The 22346-nt window shown below is 32.6% G+C and overlaps 1 protein-coding gene across 1 annotated transcript in view; it reads right to left on the bottom strand.

The window, feature by feature from the left end:
- Positions 1–22346, bottom strand: part of GABRG1 (gamma-aminobutyric acid type A receptor subunit gamma1) — a 101328-nt gene that overhangs the window by 52610 nt on the left and 26372 nt on the right. Inside the window, exons 2-3 of the mRNA XM_020990714.2 lie at positions 20616–20764; positions 5942–6009 (exon numbers count right to left, since the gene is read on the bottom strand). Coding sequence (XP_020846373.1) covers positions 5942–6009; positions 20616–20764 — 217 coding nt within the window. The remainder of the gene's footprint in view (positions 1–5941; positions 6010–20615; positions 20765–22346) is intronic.

The raw sequence follows: 22346 nt of genomic DNA, 5'->3' as shown, positions 1-22346 counted from the left end.
TTTTACCTATATCATCTCATTTGATTCTCCCTCCAACAATCCTATCTTTTAAAAGCTATAGCTATGGTTATTTCTATTTTATAGATAAAGAAACTGAGGCTGAGAGGGTAAGTGATTTGCCAGGATTACATTACAGTTAGTATCTGAGACAAGATTCAGATAATTATACCCCACTGTTTCTGTAATTAGCTAAATTGCCTTTTTCCTTGAGAAATAGTTAAGTCAATTATTTTAAAATCACTTGAGTAGACATATCAATTTTTATAATCTTTGTTAAACCTCCTAATGACAGTTAGGCAATAACATAGAAAGGCAGAAAGAAACCACTATCTCCAAAATAGCTTCAGATAATTGAGTGTTGGCTTAGTCATTGACTTTAATGTTGGGTCTCAGCAAACTTTCATATTACTGAAATTAAATTTTTATTTTATCACAATCCAATGGTTATATGATCTTCTTTGCTTTTTGGTTCCTATTAATTTACTTTGGAGAGGTGCCTTTTAAAATAATCTGTGATGACATTTCTATGCTGCTTTTTAATTTTATTGTTTATCTTCAAGTGACTTTTAATTAATGAGACTTTTTAAAAATTATGTTTGATCAATGATAGGTGTAGAATTTGAAGAATAAGTGGAAATTCTCCTGGAGAGAAAGAAATTCAATAGGATGTATCTCTCATCTGGAAGGTAAATTTGAAAGCTTCCTGAAAGTCATATGTAAGGCAATGTGATATAGTGGAGAGGATGTTGAGCTTTGAATTGGGGGATTTAGGTTCAAATTCTCTCACAGATACATATTATCTCTGTGACAGCCACTTAATCTCTTTCATGCTCAGTTTATTCTTCTCTTAAATGGAAATAGTAATATCTATATTACCTACCTCACAGGGTTGTGAATGTTTTGCAAAGCATAAAATGCAGAGTTGATCTATACTTATTCTTCCTGTTAGGATTATAAATCTTTTTCCTTTAAAAAAATCAACTACCATCTTTTCAGTATTAAAGAAATATATTATCTATTGGCTAATGCATGTGTCAAGTTTAAAAGTAGTCCATAAATGTTGTACATTATTACAATGACTGAGATACAAAAGGTTAAAGCAGAAGATTTACTATTCAAATTGAAGAAAGTTTAGTGGAATAGATTATGAACTAAAATTGAATGATAAAGACCAGCTTATGTTAATTAATATTGATAGAGATTATTAGAAAGCTAAAAGAGATGAAGTTTTATGCTTTAGACACAATATTTTCCTAATAGGAAAAACAAGGCCTTTCCATGTATATATTTCAAAACAGTTTCTCCTATAGTCACTCAACATATTCTCAGCAGAAACCTATGGAATAGGTGAAGGACATCATTGAGAAATGAGTGAGAGGCTGAATTCACTTTAGACTTCATTTATTCCAGCCAATCTACTATACAGATGAAAAAACAGGAGGTCATCTAACTTTTACTACAATCATACCATCATTTAGTGTCAGAAGCAGGCCTAAGACCCAGGCTTGTTGCCTCTTAGGCAAGGATTCTCTCCACTAGATTCTACTATCTTTCCCACAATTGCACGTAACCTGACTGGAAAACTACAAAAACTCATTTGATCTGCAGTGGTGTTAACTGAATCTAAAATGTACTGCAACAACCTCAGGATAGACAATTCAATATTTCAGTTTCATTTTCCCCTCCCACACACCCCCCATTTTCTCTCCCTTAGCTCTCATCAAAACTATACTGCAGAAATTCAAGAACTAGCTCAAATAATATAAAGGAAAAAGGACATGGAATCCTTTTATTTTCATCTAATTAAAATCACAAATGAAAATATTCATAATGACCTACCTATCATATTCAGATCAAAGGTGAGATATAAAGTTTAGTTAAGACCTAGCCTCTTCCCCTCAAGGAAAGTATGGGCAAAAGAAAAAGGATAATACACTACAGAGGGCTCTAATGCAGTTGTTTATAAACATATTAGGTAGTTTGAAATACATAAAAGAAATACAAAGAATAGATGGAAGGTAATCTGACAAGACAAGGCACAAACCAACCACAGAGGGCTGGTGGGGGAACCAAGAAAGGTGGGATGAATGAAGCCAAGGAAACTAAGAAAGAAAAGTGAGTTGGGAGGGAATTTTAGGCTTGGGAGGTGATTAGTAGCAAGACATAGACATAGGAGATGAGATGTTCAAGGAATAGCATCTAAGTCGGTGTATCTATATCATAGAGTGTATGGAGGGGATTAAAGCATAAAAAGACTGGAAAACTCAGAAGACGCCAAATTACCCAAACAAACAAACAAACAAACAAACAAACCCAAAAACCTTTATATTTGATCCTGGAGGTAATAAGGCAACACTGAGTTTTTGGTTGGGGTCAGAAGATGATAGGCCTAAACTTCAGAAAAATCACTTTAGCAGCTAAATGGAAGGTTATAGTGGAGAGATATTTGAAGCAGGGAGACCAATTAGAAGCCTATTTCAAAGTCCAAGTAGGAGGTAATAAGTGCCTAAACTAGGTGGTGACTGCATGAGTAGAGGGAAGAGGATATACACAAGAGATGCTATGGATGTAGAAAAAGATAGCCAGGAAAAAGAACTGGACTTTACTTGGAAAGAAACATGGAGCCAACAAAATGTTTGATCAGAGGAGAGGAAGATTGACATGATGAGATTTATGCATGATAAGGATTATTCTGACAGTCTTATGAAGGGTGCCTTGGGTAAGGTGAGAACTAGGGAAAACAGAAAAATGAAAGGAAAATATAAGCAGAAATTCATAATCATTAGAACAGGTGATAATGAAGACTTGCTGTGGAGGGATGGGAATGTGAAGGCAGAGGAAGTTGTCAGTGTTGTAGATTTGAAACAAATATGGATAACTCATGACAGAACAAAAGTGTAGGAAGAGCAATGGTAAGACAACTTGAAGTTAAAAACATGGGAAAGTAGGTGAATAATGGTGGTGCCACAGACAGAAAGAGTGAGATCATAATGAGGAGTAGGTTTAGGGAGAAAGACAAAAGATAACTAATTATGTTAATTTGGATAAGTTTTAGCTGCCAGTGGTACACTCAGGTGAGTGAGATAACCCATAGCAATTATGAACCTCGGTATGTACTTAGGTTAAGCAAAAAAAAAAAAATCATGATCTGAGACACAAATTAAATTATTTATTTTTATTCTTGAACAAACAACATGTATATACATTTGTGTATGTACAGATATATGTTAATACATATATGTGCAAACATATATATGTGTGAACAGAGAATAAATATTATGTATATATAATTTGTGTATATATACATATATAATATATACAGATTATACAGACACATATGTCTATATATTTTATTTGTTAGACTTGAACAAAGTTATTAAGATATCAAAGATGTCAATCACCAATCAATGAAATAATCACAAATTTCAATCCATTTTTACAAACACTGGCAGCTATTACAAACCCAAGATAGTATCAAATATAAACTGTGGAAAAGGCAAGGGAAAAGAACAGAGCGGAAGGATATTGCTAGACCAAGAAGATGAAGATGAAGTACCAACAAGGGCACTGGCTTCAGGAACAAAGTGCCAATTAAAAAACACTACAGAAAAAAGAAAAAAACAAACAACCCAGCAGGTTTAAGCAATGGATTATATGTGCAGGGCATAGGAGAGAACATAAGATAACTGGGTTCTTTGAGTCAGACTTGGAGTAATGGTATAACTGAAACAATGAAATAGTTGGGAATTTGCAGACGAATATAAAGGGATTTCTATTTTACATTACCTATTAAACACAATATTGGTGACAGTGGTATCTTATGGATAGTCATATGAGAAACATTTATACATTTTCCCCTTTCTTTGCCTATTATGAAGCATTAAAACTTTGCTTATATTGTCCTGCTCCAGGTTCTCTGAGGCCTGCACACCCATGCCATATTGCAGTCTGCTACCCACCAGGCACGATATACCTTTCTGATCGATCATCCAGGCTGTCTTGGGCTGGAAATTTGCTTCACTCTGTCTTTTTGTGGGTTCTGCTGCTTTAGAATTTGTTTAGAGCCATTTTTTACAGGTATTTGGAGGGATTTGGGGGAGAGCTCAAGCAAGTCACTGCTTTCACTCTGCCATCTTGGCTCCGCCCCTCCCTCATATTGGAAATAGAGTGAGAGATAGAGATATCTGTGTTCTGTGAAATATTAAACATTGTTTTTATAAAATTATGCATACATTTTAAAATATGTGTACGACCTGACCCAAAATACAAATATGGTTATAAATTTGTGGAATTAGTATTTAAGCTTATTAAATATGTGTAATATAAACATGTTAACAGATTAAAATGCATTCATTGTTTCATAGAAAGTATATAATGATAAAACAAATAAGATAATTTAACATTACTGTAATTATCTAAAGAATTGGGCATTTTAGAAAATTCTATTTAAATTAAACAAGTATCATGTGCAGAGGAGTATACTAAGTATTTTGTACTAGACTACTGTCTGTACTGATTTATTTCTCCCTCCACAGGTGCCAGAGTGCTTGCAATTCCCCAATCTTCAATAAAGTCAGTTTATCGAGGAAAGATAAATCATTTAGTGGACCTTGAACCAGAGTTATGAACAATATAGTCATTTACAGAGTGTAATGGACTACTACTATTATCATAGTTAAAGTATTGCTATTAATAAAAATAGTGTGCAAAAAATGAGAACATTTACATAGTATCTTATGGTTTGGAAAATGCTATACAAAGGTTACAGGGAAGCTGAGACCATCTCTCTACTTCAATGCCACCTTAACATGAAATGTACTCAAGTGCCACAGCTCCCTGTTACACATTAAACCTTTGATTTAATGATGGCCACCTTCAGTAGTCCCTTTATTTTCATTTTTAAGGAAAATATCACCTTGATAAATATCACCGTGTCACTATCACACTAGTATGTAAGTATATTGAAATAATTTAATCAAAAACAGGAGGTACCCAGTCCAAGACAAGGACAGGGTGAATGAAAAGTAAATAAAAAAGAATTATATTAGAAATAGAAGGATATTTAGAGGTCATCAGTTCCTCCTCCTGCATTCTCTAGAAGAAAGAAACTGAAGTCCAGATAATTTAAATTATTACAGCACAGAAGATGGGGATACTGAAGGCTAACTTTGTCTCCTTCAAAATTTTGCTTGGAAGCAATCTGGAATGTAATAGCCATAAAATATTGTTGAAAATGGTCTCATTATTCTGGCTCACTAAGATGCAAATGACTTGATCTTATTTTTCTTTTTTAGCTTTTGATATGTATACACACACACAGACATACCCTAATTGTCCTCTAGGTCCTTAAGTGTGGCCCTTCAACTGAACCCAAACTTCTCAGAATAAAGTTCTAGAGAGCCATGTGTGTTTCAAGGCCACAGATTCCCCTCCCACTGGACTAAATAATCACTCAGGTTCCTTCCAGTTATGAATGCTTACTTAAGGAATACAGACTGAAACATAATATTTTTCACTTTCTTTCCTTTTTTTTTTCCATTTTTGAGTGTTTGTGCATGAAATGACTAATGTAGAAATGCTTTATATGATTTCATATGTATAACCATGTCAGACTGCTTACCATCTGAGGAATGGATCAGGGAAGGGAGTGAGAGAGAGATAGAATTTAAAACTCAAAACTTAAAAAAAGTTAATTGTTTAACATGTAACCAGGGGAAAGATAGAATATGTCAAAAAAATGCTCACTAAAAATAATACAGAAATATTCAGCTTTTCTTATATAAATGAGGGACTGAAAATATCTGTAAAATGAACTTTACTTAGATTATAACACCCCAAGGCAAGATACCATTTAATTAATAATATGTTACTTTAGGATCTGTGTTCAAGAAGGCCTTAACTGAAAGCTATTTCTCATTCTTAATATTAATTTATGACTTACCATATTGATTGGATCAACAGGTCCAATGCTGTTAACATAAACATCAGTTTCAATTATTGTGGGTCTCACTGAAAAATAATAGCACCAAAAAAAGTCACAGATATGATCAGCTATGTAGGGTATAAAGACAAAATTTAAATTAATGACATAAAATTATTTACTTACACTATTATTTAATTAAAATTAGGTGCCTGTACCATGGAAATAAGCTTTAGTTAAGGAATCATATAATACATTTTAGCTTACTGTCAGTTCTACAGTCTAAAATTACAAACTTGTACAATTTGATAATGGGAAGGGAAGGAAAGAATGGAAGAAATGGAAGGAAGTAAGGAGAAAAATGAAAGGTTGGAAGGAAGGAGAAAATTTGAGAGAGAAGGAAAGAGCTAAATTTAAAGTCCAAATTAAAACATTTAAGCAATGCAATTGTTGGATGGATCACATTTATAGAGCAATATAGTTTAAATGGACCTTGGAGGTGACTTAGTCTAATATCTATTAAATGTAGAAACCCTTACTACAATATTCCTGACAGGAAATAGTCTAGGCTCTGCTTGAATGTATCCAATGACAGGGAGTTGTTTCCTTCAAGCCAACCCATCTTAATGCTAGAACACTTAGAAAAATATGTCTTCTGTGCAGCTGAAATCTTTAATTCATTGGTCCTAGTTCTGGCCCCATGGGAGAAAAAAGGGTTTTTCTTCATTATAAGCCTTCAAATAATGTAATAGTGTTAATATTCTGTTAAGTTTCTGATCTTCAGACTAAAACATCTTTTCTTCAATTGTTCATTCTATGGAAACAGAAAAAAAAATCTGTGAAATAATATAATAAATCATTTTCTACATTGATTACAGTGTAGCCAGAGAATTTGGACTCAAATGTTGCAATCCTAGTTGTTTTTCAAGAGGAAGTAGAAATGACGTAAAAGTAAACAAAGACAGAAAACTGAAATGGACTTGACAGCTAACCTACAGAGAAGAAATCCAGAGCGGAGGTAACAACATTGTAATGAGATTGAGGAATCAATTCCCCTAAAGGTAGCTTACAAAGGGAAAGATGCTAAAGGCTTGGGAAAGGAAACAAACAACTTCAAAAACCTCATAATGTATTGTTACTGGAAAAACAAATGACTAGTGATATTCACACTTATTGACCAATGTGCTTACCTTCCCATCTCTACATTGTTTTTAAAAAATGAGGATTATCTACAACTTCAGAAGTAGAAGGGCAGAGGTGGAGTTGAGGGATGAGAGTTAAGAAGAGTTGAGTTCAAATCCCACATTGGTAATTCATTAGCTATATGACCTTGCACAAGTCACCCAAGTTCAATTTGCTTCAGACAATTTCGTATTTCATTTCTTCCAAATCAAATGAGTTTTGATTTTTGTGGAGGGAATTAGGGTACAAGAAATCCTCTATGATCTAAAGACTACACATATTTTGAGGACATCATTGATGAAAGTATTGAATGGAATGCTGCAGGTCATTTTTACAGCAGACCTCATCTTTATAGTCATACATTTGACTAAAAGGCATATAAACTAATAGCTATGAGGTCATAAGACTGTGATTTTTGATTTTTGGCTATAAAAAATATTTGATTCACTGAATTGATTTAAAGGGACCTCCCCAATATTTCCTATCCATATATCAAAATATTACAAATTGTTGAAAAAATGTAAGAGATAACTTTTTGGATGACTGATTATAAATCCCAAGTAAGATATAAAAGAAGGGGACATTTACTCTCAAACAGAGCTTGCTACCATCATGGAGCATATCTAGTACTGAGTCTATATGGAAGAGGAATTTCCTATTGATAATATCAGGGTCTTTCATATCCTATTGTTGGTGAAAATCATTGCAATGCTTTTAGTAAGAAAGTAATATTGCAATGACAACCACATCATTAAAAATTTTGTTTCAATTCTCCTCACAGGGAAAACAAACAAGCAATCTTAAGAAAAAAAAAGTAGATGAAACGAGTCTATTGTCCAGACTTTATATTGTCCTGGGAAAGGCCCTACACTCTTACACTCTGTTGGGTCCTGAGCATAAAACAAAAAGTAAGAGAGTACTTTTAATTATCTTTGGGGAAAAAAGTTTTTAATGACCCCAACCTTCACAGTGAAACAAAGTTTATATATCTTTCTGGTGAGCTAGTATTGCTAACACACTAACAGTCATGGAATAATACAGTCTCTAAAATTTGAAGTTAAATCTCCATTTTCTATCAGTGGCTCTGCTTGGTGTCAACTCCATGAACATCATGCCTCCTCAGCATAAGCTTATCTTCTCGAATCTCATCACCATGAAGATTGACTTTGCTTTTAATACTCAACACATACTCAGTACTCTCATTTGCCCCTCCCCTAAGATTAGAGTAGTGGAGAGTGGAAAAATGAATGCCTCCTAAAGCTTTCCTTTATAAAAGGTTCAGTACTTTCGAGGCAATTCTCCATTACCTCCAAGACCTCCATCAGTAGGTCTACTTGCTTTTGACTCCATAAATATCATGTCTCATGCTCCGGTATGTCCTCTCACCCCCTTTCCAGAAATTTTGTATTTTTGTGTATTTTCTTCTCCCATTAATTTATAAGTTCCTTGAAGGCATTGACTGTCTTTCCTTTTCTAATTGCAACTCTAGCACTTAGAACAGTGTATGGCACATAGTAGGCACTTAATACATATTTATTGAATTGAATTCAGTTATCTAAAGGGCAGTGGTTGGGGCAGCTTGGTGGCACAGTGGATAGAGCACCAGCCCTGAAGTCAGGAGGACCTGAGTTCAAATCTGCCCTCAGACCAAACACTTGAAACTGGCTAGCTGTGTGACCCTGGGCAAGTCACTTAACCCCAATTGCCTAAAATAAAATGAAAATGTTTAAAGGGCAGTGGAGATACTCATGGCAGATGTAAGTAAACTATAACCTAGTGCCAATCAAGATTTGTAAGAGAAAAGTCACAAAAAGTATGTCATTAGATATCCATAATTGCCAGAAAAGCTGAACCAGCCATGTGCCAAGAATGAGGGGAAACTAATGGACATCCCGAGTTTTGTTTTGTTTTTAATACATATAATGTTTAAAAAGCTAGATGAAAGTTCTTGGATTTTATGATGGACTCCCTCATCTCTGCTGAATTTTGGGGAGTCTATGGATAAAAGTTGTGCAGAAAAAGAGGTTTACCTATGAGGTGTGATATGTACCCCTGGAAAGAGTACCCACATAGATGGCATACAAAGTTGTTGAAACATTAAAAAAAAATACTGCTTCATTGTCCAAATAAGACCATTATAATGAGAAGGAACTAAATGTCTAGATGACGTTTCCTAAGAATGAGTCCTCATCTTTACCTTGGTCATTTCCTATCCTGCCCCTACAATGGTTGCTGCTGCTATTTCTCCTCCAGTACAGATCAGAGACCAGGCTTGGGAGGAGCTCAGCCATTTGGATGTATGTTTTATAAGACCTTGAGTCCTCATCTTGCTTGAGATATTTTCTGCACTCCACCAATGCATGACTACCCCTTCCCTATTCCCACTTCTTGTTATAAAAAGTATAATCAGACCAGCATCACCTTTGCTTTTGGAATGGATTTATCAATAGATTTCTTTACATTTCTACTTCCATCATAGTGATTTCCCAGACCAAAACACTCTTCCCTTTTGATTCCTGCCTTAAGTTTTCCCTTCCTTATTACCTGCTACATTCTTATGCTCACAGGTGTAAATCAACACATAAACATCAGGCAAAATCTTGATCTAGTGAAATATTATAATTTTTTAAAATGAATACTGGTTGTGAAGTCATTTAGATTCAACAAATATTTATTAACTTATTATTCAGGGTCCTTTCCTTGATATCAATTAAGTCTATAAAGGGAGAACTTGGATTATATCTACTCAATTCCAAACATTTTTTTGTCAGATTTCAGTGTTTGGTATCATGGAGAAAAAAATTTATTGATTGACCAAATATTTATGTTTTCAACTTGATTTAAACACTGCTATTGCCTGATTTTTATTTTTTATTTTTATTCTTACAGAAATTCTTTGCATATTTTATTATGTGGTATTTTGATTTAAAATATTTATATTAATTTATTGTATTCATTTTGTTAAGATTATACAATTATCAATATATTTCCATTAGGGCCAGATTAAGTGTATTATTATCTTTCAGTTATCATTTTTAAATCTCATTGATTACATATTTTTGAAGAAAAAGTAGGATTTTCTCTCCATTTATATTATCTTTTATTAGATAGTGTATATGTATGTATGTATGTGTGAGTATATGTGTGTATGTTTATACAAAAAGATCAAAGTACAAACACATTTAGTAAGTAAACATGAAAAGCACTAAATGAAGATAAATTCCTAAGTTAATGCCTTTTTTGTTACAAAATTTTAAGAGAAATAACCTTTATGTATATCAATTTTTCAACCTGAAGGATCTTAAGAAAGTACTGAATGGCATTTTAGTATTTAACATCAAAAGGCCAAATTTGTTTTCTGTAAAAGTCACCCTTACCAAGTGACACAAAGCTCTTCAGGAGGCTGAAGAAGGCATTTCTATGAAATTTCCATTTATCATATCTGACTTAGGTCCTTTTGTGGAAAAATAGAAAGTATCTAGGCTAAATCGATTCAATCTATTATAATAAAAACGGATACATATATTCAATAAGTACATCAATACATGCACAGCATGATAAAAACTTTTGCTTTTGCATTACTTTGTTGAGGGAAATGCATGCATGTATATAATAGCTAGCAGTTATGTAACAAGTACTATGTATAAGGCACTGTCCTTAGTGCTTTACAAATATGATCACTCTTGACCTTCACAATGATGCTGGGAGGTAGGTGATAGTTGAGGAAACTGAGGTAAACAGAGGTTGCTGTCTGACACATAGTAGGCATTTTTAAAAGTTTACTGGATTAAATTGAATTGAATTTCCTTCCTCAGGTTCACACAACTGGTGTTTGAGGTTTGACTTGAACTCAGGTCTTCCTGACTCCAGACCTGACTTTTTATCCATTTTTGCCACCTAGCACTTTAATATATACATAGTCAAATGTATACGTATGTGTGTGTGTAGGCATATACACACAGATGTAATATAGCCTGAGTATCTTGTTATCTATGTGTGTACATATATGTACATAAGCACAATACATGTGTGTGTGTAGTATACACACATGTGGAACACGTAGTTGTCAATGTGAATAGAATGCTGACATCAGGAAGACCTGAGTTCAAATTGAGCCTCTAATAATTACTAGCTGGGTGGTCCTGGGAATGTCACTTAACATACAGATATATATATGGGTATATAAGTAGGTGCTTGTGTGTATAAGCTTTGATACATGTCTGTATTACGTAAGATGAAGTCAGATGGAGTCTCATATATGTAAGAGATGCCAGAGACCAGTTTCTGGAAGATGACTTGCTTTCTGCTACATTATGGGTGGGAGCAGCATCTTTCAATTGACTGCTTAATTAGAACAGGCTGAATTTTTAAATCTATCTGAGGGAGGCACAGTCACTCTCTTTCAGGTGCGATCCAGGGGCAAATTGTAGAATTTTAATAAAATGAATTCAATAAATTAAGATAAAAGATTCTTAAATCAAAATACCACATAATAAAACACACAGAGGGTTTTTATATGAATACAAAGGTCTTATTCATCTGAAACCAGGGAACCATGCACTAAGATGAGTGGTGTAAGAGAAAAGGGCCACCTTTCCCTTCACTTTAGGCCTTGGGGATCTGAAAAAAGAGGACTGAAGTTTTGCTCTATTTTGCTTGTCCTTTGCAGTTTTAAATTCTGGGAGTGGAATTCCAGATCCTGGCACTCAAGCCATGGTGACCTTTAAGCTAGGAATCATGGCCAATTTTTCTCAGTCTTTCCCTCAGGGTATACCCCTGACATGTTGGGGAAAATGTTTATATGTTTGTTGTCCCTATACCTTTGTGGTAAATATTTGTGAAAGCTAATATAACTGCTAAGTAGCAAATGGAACTGGAATACTTAGACCCCTAAAACTGGGGAAACGAAAGTGGTGGGGGACTGAACCAATGGAAGATATGAGAGATACCCCCAAATCCCTAAGATTAACTAAAAACACTGGGGAACAGGCAAAATGTAATATATGTGGTCTTCAGGCAGTGAAGGCCAGGATAGTTACTGTTATATTTACATTGGAAGGTCCTTAAGGACAGAGATGATCTTTTATTTTTTTTTTTAAATTCATTCTATACCCAGTGCTTAGCACAGTGCCTGGCACATATTAGGTACTTAATAAATGTTTATGGGATTGGAATGGATCATGTATATTTGTATGTGTGTGTGTGTATATATATATATATATGTATATATATATGTACTTTCACACACCCAGAATATATATGTGTGTGTATGTGTATACATATATATATATATATATATATATATGTGTGTGTGTGTGTGTGTGTATCTATCTATCTATATATATATAGATAGATAGATACACACAAATATATATGCATACATATACACAGCATATTGTCAATTTGCCATACTTTTGAAGAACTTTCGTAAAACTGGGTGTTCTTAAATTTTCAAATTGTTTTATTACTAAATCAAAGCTTTCATTACTACTAGTAAATATAAACATCTCCCAGGAACAACCGTCAAATGTGCTGAATACTCAACAATTCATATATGAGTATTTGCAATAAATGTAGTGTAAAAAAAAAAAAGAAAAAATAACACATTAGGGGAAAAGGCCAAATCCCTTGGGGAACCTATAGTCTAGTTAGAGAGGAATCAAGAAACTTGTAATCTATTATTGGTTTTAAAACTATGTGTGTAATAGCATTCAAATTAATTTTGTTCTCTGTTCCTCATTCTCACCCACTCCATTTGTAAAACTAATGAAGGATGAAAAGGCATTTATTGAGTGCTATGTGCCACGTACTGTATTAAACAGTAGGCATACAAATAGAAAAACAGATAGATGACAATGCAGGGGGACTTCAAGGCATAGAGGCAGGATAGCTGGTAAAGTATGAAGTTCCTTAAAAGGCAAATAGAAGAGCTGATGGTCCTGTATCTCATTGAAAGGAATAGAGGTGTTGACTCATATATTATCCAATCCTTGTGAGTAATCAAGTAGCCTGAACTAAGGAGGAGTAAATATATCTTTTTAGTTAAGTAAGGGCTCCCCTTTGGGTGTTAGTTTTTTTTTTTTCCCATGCCAGGGTCATATTTGGGGAAAGTCCAGGCTTGGTAAGGAAGTAATGGGGTAAGAAAAGAGTAGAACATATTCAGGCTATGTTAGCAAGTCTTCTTCCTTCCCCACCAACTGTCAAACTCAACATGATGGGTTCAGGAAAGGATCAGAACTGGGGAAGGAATCCCAAGATACAAGGTGATAACTTTTACATTTCTATAGCAGTTTAATATTGACAAATAACTTCCTTTACAACTCTATGAGGCAGATGGTATGACTATTTCTTAAAAATCATTTCACAGATGAGAAAACTGAGACTGTATTAATCTTTCTTGGGACATATATATTGTTACATGAGAGTATAATATTAGAAAAGATTAAATGCATAAAGAAAATACCTATGGGAGAATTCTAGGTATCAAGATAGAAGATGGAAGAAAAAATCTTGGGAAAGGGATTCCTCATATTTGCCTTCTTACTGATTTTCATATGCCTCAAATATATATCTAAAACCTAAACATCGGGAAGCATTGAATGAAGACAAGTTTTTAAAATAAAGTTTCATCTTCTTTAAGGACTCTGTCCTTTTACATTAGAACATCAATGAGCATAAACTATTAATTATGTTACTATGCAAATGTCTTAGCTTTTCTATCCCTCAGTTTATCCATTTCTCAAGTAGTGAAAAGAACTTTGCTAAATATAAATAAAAAATGTGGAATTTATTGGAGAAAATGCTGGGTCAATTTTAAGGTAACACCTCATTTGCCCCATTTCACATTTTTCTGAAAACATCTTTGTTTTTACCAAGAACAATATATGACTAAATCAAGATATTTGCCCATATTTGTACACATATGAATATGCAATTTATATTTTATTATTTATTATTAAAAGTGTGTTGGGTATTGGAATATAATTGTGATTATAAAATGTTATTTCTTTGTAGGTAATAAGATACAATAGGACTATTAATTTAAAATTATGAGACTTCTCAATCAATAAGAATAATTTGATTTTTGATAGTCAAGAAACACTAAGCATTGTTTACCTCATTTTTTAAAAAAGTAGACATGTTTGCTATCTATTTCTTGCAATCACAGATTTTAGCACATTGCAAATTCTAGTGAAGTTATACCAGCCGTAAGTTATATATTATTCAGTAGTCATTATGAAGTCCAATTAATAAGTTTGCTAGGTTCATCTACAAATTGTTATATTACTAGTTAATAATTACAATATTGCTAAGAACAATTAATATAATAATCTATTTAATATTATATATATATTTGTTTTCACATATATGTGTGAATATATGTACATTTTTCTGTGTGTGTATTATATATGTATATAGACACATATTTTACATATATGAATACATGTATTCATATACCCTACATTTTGTTATAATGAAGGTCAAATTATTCCATCTAGTCACAAATTAAATTATGGTGCATATTTTCAATTTGGACTTAGAAAACCTCTAGTTGTAGATATTATCCTGATTTTTCTTACAGCATTATTATAAGGGAATTCTATTGCACATGTAATTTTGTTTTCTCCAGTCAATAATGAGAAAATATAAAATAGATCTCTTGTAACCCTGATGGTAGTTTTCCATGTTACAGAGAGAGCTATACTATGTCTTATTATGCACATAAATAATATTTACATTCCATAGTATAATTTGAATTGCAATTTAGTGAGGTTTTTTTTTAGATTTTATTCTTCATTTATATGAACTACTCATCTCCCTAGATTCATTGTATATCTTATAATTACATTTATACATTTGCATAAAATAGGAAATGATATATGTTGGTTTTGGTGATCTATCCTCTTGTTCATAGATTTCTATCCTTTTTTAAAAAATTGTTTTGTTTTTGTTTTGCTGTAATGGAACTTTTCAGCAGTGTGGTAAAATCTATGGATCTCTTCTAATAATAATGTTTGCATTGAAATAGTTTTACATTTGTGTGCATATATACATATGTACAATATAAATATATATATATAATATATATACAATATATAATAAGTAATGTGTGTATGTATATATGTGTGTATGCATGTATATATATGTATGTATGTATGTATGTATGTATAATAATCAGATCTCAGATTAAGAACTCCAGCTTCAGATAAAGGCCTAATTTCTCAAATATATAGAGAACTGAAACAAATTTAGAAAAATAAGACCCCATTCCCAAATGGTAATTGATCAAAGGATATGAACAGTAAATTTTTGGAAGAAGAAATCAAAGCTATCAGAAGTTACATAAAAATGTTCTAAATTACTATTCATTAAAGAAATGAAAATTAAACCACTCTGAGACGTTATCTCACACCTATCAAATTGGTTAACATGACAGAAAAGGAAAATTACAAATGCTGGGGGGGATATGTGTGTGTCTGGGGAAAGGTACATTAATACACTGTTGGTGGAGTTAACTGGACCAACCATTCTGGAGAATAATTTGGAACTATGATCAAAATTGTGGATATCCTTTGCTGCAGCAATTTCACCAAAGACATTAAAGGAAAAGGAAAAGGAGTAATATATACGAAAATATTTATAGCAGCTCTTTTTGTGGTGACAAAGAAGTAGAATCTGAGGGAATGCCCATCAGTTGGGGACTGGCTGAACATGTTGTGGCATATGATTGTAATGTCACACCATTGTGCTATAAGAAGTGACAAACAATATGCTTTCAGAAAAAAACATGGGAAGACTTATATGAACTGATGCAAAGTGGAATGAACAGAACTAAGAACGTTGCACATATTAAAGGCAACATTTTAATGATGATCAATTGTGAAAGAAATAGCTACTTTAATAAATACAGTGATTCAAGACAATTCCAATGGGCTCATGATGAAAAATACTAGTCACCATCAGAGAGAGAACTGATAAACTCTGAGTACAGCTTTATGTATACTTTTTCATTTTATTTTTCTTGCTTTTTTTTGCAACATGGCTGATATGAGAATGTTTTACATGACCTCACATGTATAATGGGAATCATATTGCTAGACTTATCAGTGGGTGGTAGAGGGGCTGGAATGAGGGGAAAACAAATTGGAATTCAAATTGAAAAAAAAAGATTGTTGAATAAATGATAATTTTTTTTCAAATAGGAAAAAAAATCTTCCTGTTCCAGAAAGAAGGAAATGGGCATCACTGTGACAATAATTATAGTGAAATTTTAATGTATCTTTTTAGATGGGCTTTTAAACTATAGCTAGTTAATGTATGTAAGCATGAGTGGACACAGAAAAATGCATAATTGCTCAGTGATTGCAATTTATTGCAACCCATAATTTTTATGCTAAATAGAACCCATTTTTGTCAAGGTTATTAGACTGTACTGAAAATACAGTATAGCTAGATTTCAGCAAAGTATTTGACAAACTCCTTTGTAGACAAGTTGGAAAGATCCAGAACAATAGCTTGGGAGCTAGAAAGGGCACTTAGAAGTCACTTAACCCAACCCTCTCATTTTTCTGATGCACATTGGTTTAATGTGACGTGTTCAACATGACACAAACAGTATATTTTAGTATCGATGAGATCCAAATAAAAATCCTCCAATTAAAAAATTTTCTATTCCACCACTACTACAGTAAGATATTTCCTGAAAGGACTGGACAACTCAACCGCAAAACAGAATCAAATTATCAACAGGTTGCTGTCTTGTTGTAAAGATGCTTTCTAAGGAATGCTTCAAAGATTTAGGTTTTGTCCTGTTGTAGATGAAGGCATAAATGACATGTTTATCAGATTTGTAGAACAAAAGTATGGGTAGATAATATATTGGATTAGAGAATTTGAATCCAAGTTCTCTATTGTTATAGCAATTGTGTTAAATGCAAAGTATCTGATTTCATTGGAAAGAATAATTATTACAAAGATGTAGCTAGAGAATTCATGTGCAAAATAAGTTGATCAATAGCAACATTAGTCAATAATGAGAAGGAAGTGAAAGATCATTTAAAATACAATAAATGTTTATGAACTTAGACTTAATAATTTAAAAATAATTTACAAAAATAGGCATATGAGACTTCCCTTATATTCTAATCCAAGAAGGCCCTATTTGACACATTCTTTTTAACTGTTGTTTCCACAGTTCAACAGTGATATTAGCACTTTCCAGGTATTCAAAAGAAAGGAAAAAGGATGACAAGGAGGTTGTTGCCTACACCATATCAAGTATATTTATGGCAACTCTGAATATTTATCTTGCCTAGACAATAAGAAACTAATAAAGAATCAAACATTGTTCTTAAATATTTGAATTCCTAAAACATGGGGAAAAGTAAAACTTATTCTGAGTGGTAAAAAAAAAATAAATTATACCAATAGGTATAAGTTGTAGGAAAGCAGATACTGGCTTTATGTTAAGAAATTTCCCAATAATTTGAATTCTAAAACTGGAAGAACTTCTTTAGGAAGCAATAGGTTTCCCAACACGAATTAGTGGTCAAGATGCTTGACCATTTATAAATGGTTTTGTCAAGGAGAGACATACATAAGATGAATGGTTTTGTTAAATATCTTCTAGTCTTTTCCAGCTGTGCTTCTGTGATTTCATGCTTCTGAAAACCACGAAGTCTTTTTGAAGCTGCTGTAACATTGAATCTTAAGGTCTCTTCTACAGAATTAATTTATAGGTTAAATTACCTTATCATAAAAATTCTTTTAATATTTTAGCAATTGCAATCTTTTGGATAAAGGTCAATACCACAGTTATCTTGAGTAGAATTCCAATGTATATTTAATTAGCTACCATTATTCTTAATATTTAAAAAATAAAACAGAATGGAAAAGACATTGTTATTTTTTCATTTCTCCAGAAATTAGGAATGTGTGCTATAGTTTTCTTGCAAATATCCCCAGAAGATCATGAATATCCTCTTTGCATGATTTTGAAATGATAGGTGAGCTTTCAAAAGTGTAGTCCAGAATGATGATTAACAGGGTGATTAAAAAGAAGTGGTGGGAAGTGGTAAACTATTTTGGTAAAACTCAGCTCCGGGGTCACTGCGTGTTTGATGACTGGTTGTCTAAGGACACCAGCATATGCCAAGTGGAGCAGATGGTTTTCTAGTAATCATTAATTATTATTTATATCTGAGAAGACCATAGAGTCCTAAAGGATAGTTCAGGAAAATGTAAAATAGCTCAGGAAATGAATTAACTAAAAGAAACATCCCTAGGAACAACAATGATGTAATGTCCAGCAGCATAGCAAAAAAAGAAATCAGGTTCTTTTAAGCAACCCGAATTGCCAAGGTGTGACGATTTGAAACCAACTTTAAATTTTAAAATCACTATCTTAAAATGTTAAGTAAAGCCTTATACCTGGATAACATATATTAAGAGTAGATTATATTGGGTAGGTTCTGGGCATGTAACTTCATTGATATGGGGATTCTGCAGTGAGGAAAATCTCTCTACCAATGCAGGTTGGTACCTTCTCAATAAAGTATAGCTTTAAAGAGTTACCAAGAACAGTGGTATCACTGTTAAAACAAGAACCATTAATCAATACATATGGGGACTTGTGGGGCATGTATTTTCTTAGTTTTAAAATGTAATATCCATTTTATTGTGTCTTTACTTGTTTTGTCAAAGATATCCCAATTATATTAATCTGGTTTGGGATACACTCAGCATATGTGGCCTATAAGCCATGTGTTTTATACCTCTGACCTAGAGCATTGATAAGTTAAGTGACTTGTCCAAGATAACACAGCCAGGATGTACCATGGTCAGGACTTTAAACCAAGTCCTGACTTTAAGGCCAGCTTTTTATCTTTCTCTCTCTATGTCATGCTGCTTCAAATATAGAGATTTAAATTATTTATATATTATGTTTATAAATATATATGTACATATATATATACACATAATGAGAGATACAGAGAGAGACAAAGACAGAGACTGACAGATGATGGGTCTATATATCTATTTCTATCAGTGTGTGTGTGTGTGTGTGTGTGTGTGCATGCATCTATCTATGTTTAGGTACATACATACATACACATATATACATATATAAACCTATAGATATAGCTACAGAAATATGTTTTGTACTTATTGAGTATTATGCATGGTATTATATGTAGATAAAGGTATCTTGGATATACACACATGTGCATACATACATATTCATGTAAACATAGACACATACACAGATATACACACGCATGTGTGTGTGAGAGAGTGTGTGAGTGTGTGTGTGTGTGTGTGTGTGTGTGTGTGAATACAGCCATACATATACACACACACACACACACACACAATGAATGGAGGAACTGGAAGAAAGCTTTGGGGATTTTCTTTCAATATGTAAAAAATAAAATAATAACATCTTCAACTACACCATAATAAGCAGTGGTCAATCTGTATCAAAAATTAAAATTTAAAAAGTTAAAGCTATTGTTTCTTTTTTTGCTATAATACTAATAACATTGAAATATTTTTTTTCAAGTTCAGGGATTTTTATTAAATTCAACTGACTATTGAAATAACATCACTTCTAAGCGTCAGGCCATTCAACAGATTCCACTGTTGGAATATTCTGGCAGGTGCCAGAATAACACTCTTTCCTTAACTGAATTAATTATATATTTGGACTTGAGTTCTTAGATGAAGCCAATTCAGCTTTGATTCACCACTGAGATATTGGAAATTTCAGTTTCCTAAAAGAAAATTCATAAAAGGAATGTTCATTTCTAAAATTAAAAATTAATATTTCCATTTCCTTGTTTCATATTGTGATAATTTCTGAGTATACTCTTCCTATTGAACTATTCTTTGTAACCAAGAAAATTATTTAAGCGATAGACAATCATGTCTAAGTGTATGCTACCTTCCACACCTGCAATTACTGTCTTTTTACTCAGATTTTTAGATCTAAGACTGATCTTACTTCTGGAAATGGCTTTCCAGAGAAATCTAATGGCCTAGAATTTGACAAAATCAATTTTCCTCATTTCCCTAGACAAGTAAAGAGTAACTGACTCTACAAGTCAAGGGGCCTTAATTTGACAAGGAAAAAGAAAATAAACAAATGAAAATAATTTACTCTGACCTTAAATGGTATACCTTTCCACTTAATAGAATGATGGTGTTATTCACAGAAAAGAATAATTACTAAATTACTAAGAGGCAGTTTACAATTTCATTCTATATAAAATAAGCATCATGTATATGTGTATATGTGTTTCTGTATGCATCACATATATTTTGTATATATGTAAGCATTACATAGGTTTATATCTATATGTATTTACATATATACATACACTGAAATATATGTATATATCTACATAAAGAATACTTTAGCTATTGTGATTTAGATCATTAAGACAACCATTTTACATATTTTTTCATTTTTCCCTAAAATGATTAAAATGATATGATAATGAAGGAAGCTTACCTCCTATATCAGGCCGAAGCTTGTTATCATAGCCTTGAAGCAAAGAATTGAGGATGTGGGTGACATCACCTTCATGTATCTTTGGTGCTAATACCCAAGTTTTGTTCACTGTTAAATCCTCATCATCTTCATCATCTGCTTTGTCCACACTAAAATTCAAATTTTAAAAAAAATTAAGAAAATGAAACTAACCCTTTTATATAACAGCAGAAAATTTTTGCAGCTAATTCTATCATCTTAGGAATTTATGTCAAGTAAAACAATGAATTACTGACTTCTACACCAATCTCTTTTTGTGACACTTAATTTAGAATTCATAATGTGAAATCCAACACAAATGTGCAATGTGAAATGAATAAAAATAAGTCACAAACAACACCCAATAAGGAGAAAATAAGACATAAGAGAAGAAAAGTTTACAATTTATGCTGAAATAACCTACTAAAAAGTGAATATATAGGAGAGGGTTAAAAAAGGAGATAGAACTGCAAATGTTTAATATTATTGCCTGAAATACTATATATGTATCTATTTCATGTCAGAAGAATAACTACAAAAAAAACTATCATAAAAGACAGATAAGTAGAGATATATACCATAGTATTATAAATAATCCCTGTTGTGTAAGCTTGATTTGATACTAAAATGGACCTCAGAAATATTAAATAATGGCCTAAATTCATAACTTATTTTACAGATGAGCAAATTAAGGCTCAGAGAATTTACCTGACTTGACCAACAAAACACAATTCTTTCAGTCAGGTGCTGAGGCCACTGAGAAATAGTAACTCATAAAAATAGTCAAAGATTATACTTATTTTTAATTTAATATAGAAAAGGCAGTGGTTTAGGTGTTGATGCAGAAACCATGGATAGAATTATAAAAAGGTCAAAAAATGCCTACAAGTAATTTTCTTTCCATGTCAGTCAAATGTGTCTGGACTTAGAGTCTCCCCCAGGGATGAAATTTTGCACCTCCATTATTCATCCCTCATACATCACCATAACCCTCTAGATCTATAGTCACAAAAACTGCATCAAAGTCATTCAATTGTATTGCCCTAAACAAGACATTCACAAAGGAAATATAAATCCATAATTAATTTGCTATCACAGATTTGAAGTTTCTTATTTTTACACAGGAGCCTGAAAAAAAGCTATTTTTTTCAACAAAAAAGTGGAAAATATCAGATAAAATTGGTTTATATTGCCTCTTTTTTAAAAAAAGAGGCTCTTTTCTGAAATATTTGTTTGACAATTAAGAATTTAAGACATTGGATTTATTGTTTGGTCTTTGAAGATCAAGTTTCTAGCTCTAGTTTCTGTGTGGAAGACTTTTTAATGGTGTCCTCAGACATCCTTGCAACCTGTTCCACTGTACTTGGTTCTTGCATTTCAAAGAAATGGTATTTTTGGAGAAATCTCAGTGTTATAAATTTGATAAGGAGGAAAATGACTATTTTAAACTTATTTGTACTACTTGGTGTGTTGGGAGGTAGTACCCTTAGGGTATCTCTCATTTGGCCATCTTTTTGGTTTTCTTTTCCTGAATTACATGGAAATTAGATATTTCAATTAAGTTATATCAAATAATAAACATCATGTTACAGAGAGATACAACTAACTTAGGTTGCAAAAATGTCAGTTATGGTTTTCACTTATTGAAAAAAATTATAGCAGTTCTTTCTAATTTCCTATTTATTTCTCTCTTAATCTTGTTAAATTCAAAAC

This window comes from Phascolarctos cinereus, unplaced genomic scaffold, assembly GCF_003287225.1.
Source record: "Phascolarctos cinereus isolate Bilbo 61053 unplaced genomic scaffold, phaCin_HiC Scaffold_9;HRSCAF=440, whole genome shotgun sequence".
Lineage (NCBI taxonomy): Eukaryota > Metazoa > Chordata > Mammalia > Diprotodontia > Phascolarctidae > Phascolarctos > Phascolarctos cinereus.
The sequence above is the reverse complement of the archived record's forward strand: the minus strand, read 5'-3'. Positions and strand labels throughout refer to the sequence as shown.